The following is a 3,229-nucleotide window of genomic DNA, read 5'->3' as shown; positions in this document are numbered from 1 at the left end:
AAAAGGGTATGTTGGACATTTGTTGCAGGATCCATCTCACAGAGGGCAAAATAGCAAAGTTCAATGTAAAAGATGGCAATGGATCAATTACAATCTAAAGGGTGGCAAATTGTTAAAGCCCAAAGAAAGTTGTGGCAAAAAATCAAAAAGCCCCAAGCGTGTCCAGGCCCCGCTGGTTTTAGTTTGGTGTTTATGTTTGCTTTTTAGCTAGGTTGTAGCTCATCGAGATTGAAATGTGCAATCGCGGCTGTCTACAGCCCAGGTTTGCACATTTCCGGTTTTGCAATTCTAGGCTTAGAATGTCAAATTGGCTGGCCTGCACATTATGAAGCATGAAATTGCATTCAATTTTTCATCGTGCAATTTAGTAGTTTGCACATTTTCAAACCCGACACTGCACGGGTTGCTACTTTTTGGTCGTCGAACTACACAAGGGCACCCAAGCTTTAGGATTTTTCATGCCTCCCGCCGGCGGCGCTGCCGATCTACCTCGTCTCTTGTGGTCTTAGGACCATGGAGCGAGGTGGATTCCGGCCCCTTGTACCATGGAGGCGTGGTGGATCTATCTCGTCTCCTCTCGTCTTAGGACCATGGAGGCACGGTAGACCTCCCGCTGGCGCCGCCGCCGATCTACCTTGTCACACACGCTTGTATGTGTTCCTCCAGGTGCTTGTTGCAGTGTGTTGTAACTGTAATTTAGTACACATATTCGCTGTCACTAGTAACCTCTAGCACTAATTAATTTACTTCATCACGTTCAGGAAGTACTGGTTTTGATCACAAAAAGTACCCACTGACCAACTCACTTACACAGTATGAAGTCGGCATGGCCAGACGAACATGATAATCCTATTATTATTCATAACGCGGGCTAACCCCTTGCACGCCCCCCTTCGTTAGTTTCGTCTAATGGACCTTAGCTGCTCTGAATCCTGCTGTTGCTCTTCCCACTGAAGATCTGGTTGAGGATCGCCCCCAGCCTGACGCCTCCCTGGGCAATCCTCTTCTCAACGATCGGCAGCGCTTTGAAGAAGTACTCATCTGCATGCATAGGCAGTTTAATCCCAAGACGACTGATCGACCACACTTCTTCCATACAAATCACAAATTGTTCATCACTTGTTACCTTCCAAGTTGGATCCTTGCTCAGCGCCCACGTACGCGGGGCACGACAGCTCCGCGCTCTCCTCGGCATATCTGCAAACATTAGCTTCCATCCGTCAGCTTCTGAAGATTCAGAGCTGCTGCTCAAATTAGATTCAGGCAGATTGCTATGATGAGCTTAGTTACTTGTCAGCACAAGTCGTCGTTCGAGTATAGCACGCCGCCCACTGGTTCTCTTCTTTACACCACTCGTTCTGTACGAGAAAAAGAAAAGAAACTCAAGAACTCGATCAAAGCTCAAGGTTGGCTAAAGATGAAGCCTGAAGTGATTGATAAGCTTACGGTAAGGTTGAGCTTGATGGCGTTGATCATGGTGCTGAGGTCGTCCTTGTAGAACCTGTTGAGGGCTGTTTGGATGACGTTCACATCCCACACCTGAACCATGCTATGTTAGACAGGGGAACAGCAGAGAAGAGCAATGCGTGGCTCCAACTGAGCGCTGGTTGATTGCACTGCGGAGCGGTGGCGTACGTACCTTATGAAGGTTGGTCTTGGTCGTGTTGTACCAGTGGACGACGATGGTGTTGCCGCCGAGGTCGGCGATGCGGGCGCAGTGCATGGGCTGGTGGATGTCGCCCAGGAAGTGCGACAGGAACAGCAAGCTCTCCGTCCGATTATCTGATTAGCCATACCATACTGTCAGGAAACTAAGTTGTCATGTGCTCTATCAGCACATACGTATAATCCGACGACGGTTACATACATGGGCTTGAGGAGTCCTGCAGCGCGGCGGTGTAGTTGTTGATGCCTCCGACGACGCACATGTCCTTCTCCCCTTTGGTGCCGTGGCAGTCCCCTGCTCAGTTCAGATAAAAAGGGTATATCAGTGGCGCGTCCCGTTCAACAAATTAGCACTCTTCCGTAACTGCACGTCAGGCGCACACTCTTGAGCTCTGGAGCCGGTGGTCAAAGGCCGCGAAACCAGATTCGGTTTTGCAGTTTGACTAAGAAGTACTCCCTCCGTAAATAGTGATCTAAATGCTTTTATATTTCTTTATGGAGGGAGTACTGGTGCTAACTATTTCAAAATTGACACTCAACTAATTCAGTTCATACAAATGAGATTCGATTCGTGCGGGTATAAAACATTTACAGAAATTTTCTTCAAACAAGTATGAATGTGGACCAAGAAAAATGACCAACCAGTACTACTTGCGAGTCGATCAAGAACCAGTATGTAGGAATTACTTGCAAGGTCTGGATCAATGTCAACACAAGCTTATGGGAGTGGATGGGAAAGGGTTCAGACTTCAGAGTATCTATGTAGGACAGTAGGGAGGAGAGGAGCGAGCACATACTGGCGTAGCTGAACTTGCAGTCACCGGGGGTGTCGGCGAAGTGCAGGGAGCTGGACCACGGCATTTGGCGCCGCACGGCGTCCGGCCACGAGCACGCCGCCGCGAGCTCGCCGTTGGCCCACTCCGGCAGGAGCTCCTTCACCGCCGCCGACGCCTCGCTCGTCAGGAAGCCCTGCACGGGGAATCGATCTCAGCCCCGCCATTATTCAGTTCACCCAAGAAAAATCAGATGGGACCGACCATTGACCACTCGAGCTGGAAGCTGGCGCTGGTGCAGGTCGGGTGGGTGACGCACGTACCTCGGCGATCTTGCAGGTCATGAAGTGGCCCTCCTCGCCCCACGCCCGCACCGCCGGAGCTCTCGCCGCGGCGGCGGCGACCAGGAGGACGTAAAGCAGCAGGAGGAACCCCATCCCTGCTGTCCCTAGCTCGGCTCTCTTTGCGTGCTGCAGCTGCGGTACTGTGCTCTGTGCGCACTCGCGTTTGCTTCCTGTGCACTCATGCCTGTGCCGCACACCTACTCGTTTATACAGCCGCCCACGGGCTAGTTAATCCCGTCTCCGCATCGTGATCCGGGTGGAATTGTTAAACAGCCGGACTGCCGGAGGAGATTGTTAACCGGCTGGAGCACGTGAAGCTTGCGAGCTCGAGCTCGGGGCACGATGACTGCAGTTTACTGTGGTTCGCGTGAACGCACGTGCAGTGCGCGTGTTGGTGTCCAATAGTAGTACTACTACCAACGAGCACTCTGCTCTGATCTGATCTAC

The 3,229-nt window shown here is 51.4% G+C and overlaps 1 protein-coding gene across 1 annotated transcript; it reads right to left on the bottom strand.

Annotated features, from left to right (window-relative positions):
- Nucleotides 1-729: 729 nt before the first annotated feature.
- Nucleotides 730-2,975, bottom strand: LOC125534304 (endonuclease 4-like). The gene is made up of 8 exons (XM_048697561.1): nt 2,762-2,975; nt 2,463-2,634; nt 1,868-1,960; nt 1,640-1,782; nt 1,447-1,539; nt 1,291-1,358; nt 1,127-1,197; nt 730-1,041 (listed from the first exon to the last, which is right to left on the bottom strand). The coding sequence occupies exons 1-8, from the start codon at nt 2,873-2,875 to the stop codon at nt 917-919; spliced, it is 879 nt and encodes a 292-aa protein (XP_048553518.1). The 5' UTR covers nt 2,876-2,975; the 3' UTR covers nt 730-916.
- Nucleotides 2,976-3,229: the final 254 nt, after the last annotated feature.

This window comes from Triticum urartu, chromosome 2, assembly GCF_003073215.2.
Source record: "Triticum urartu cultivar G1812 chromosome 2, Tu2.1, whole genome shotgun sequence".
In the NCBI taxonomy this organism is placed as follows: Eukaryota; Viridiplantae; Streptophyta; class Magnoliopsida; order Poales; family Poaceae; genus Triticum; species Triticum urartu.
The sequence above is the reverse complement of the archived record's forward strand: the minus strand, read 5'-3'. Positions and strand labels throughout refer to the sequence as shown.

Bases quoted from the DNA above. Each gene is read 5' to 3' on its own strand.
- LOC125534304 (XM_048697561.1), bottom strand. From the start codon at position 2,875: ATGGGGTTCCTCCTGCTGCTTTACGTCCTCCTGGTCGCCGCCGCCGCG. The intron at 1,540-1,639 runs GTACGTACGCCA...AGCATGGTTCAG, and splicing joins CCAAGACCAACCTTCATAAG to GTGTGGGATGTGAACGTCAT. The intron at 1,042-1,126 runs GTAACAAGTGAT...CTATGCATGCAG, and splicing joins GCAAGGATCCAACTTGGAAG to ATGAGTACTTCTTCAAAGCG.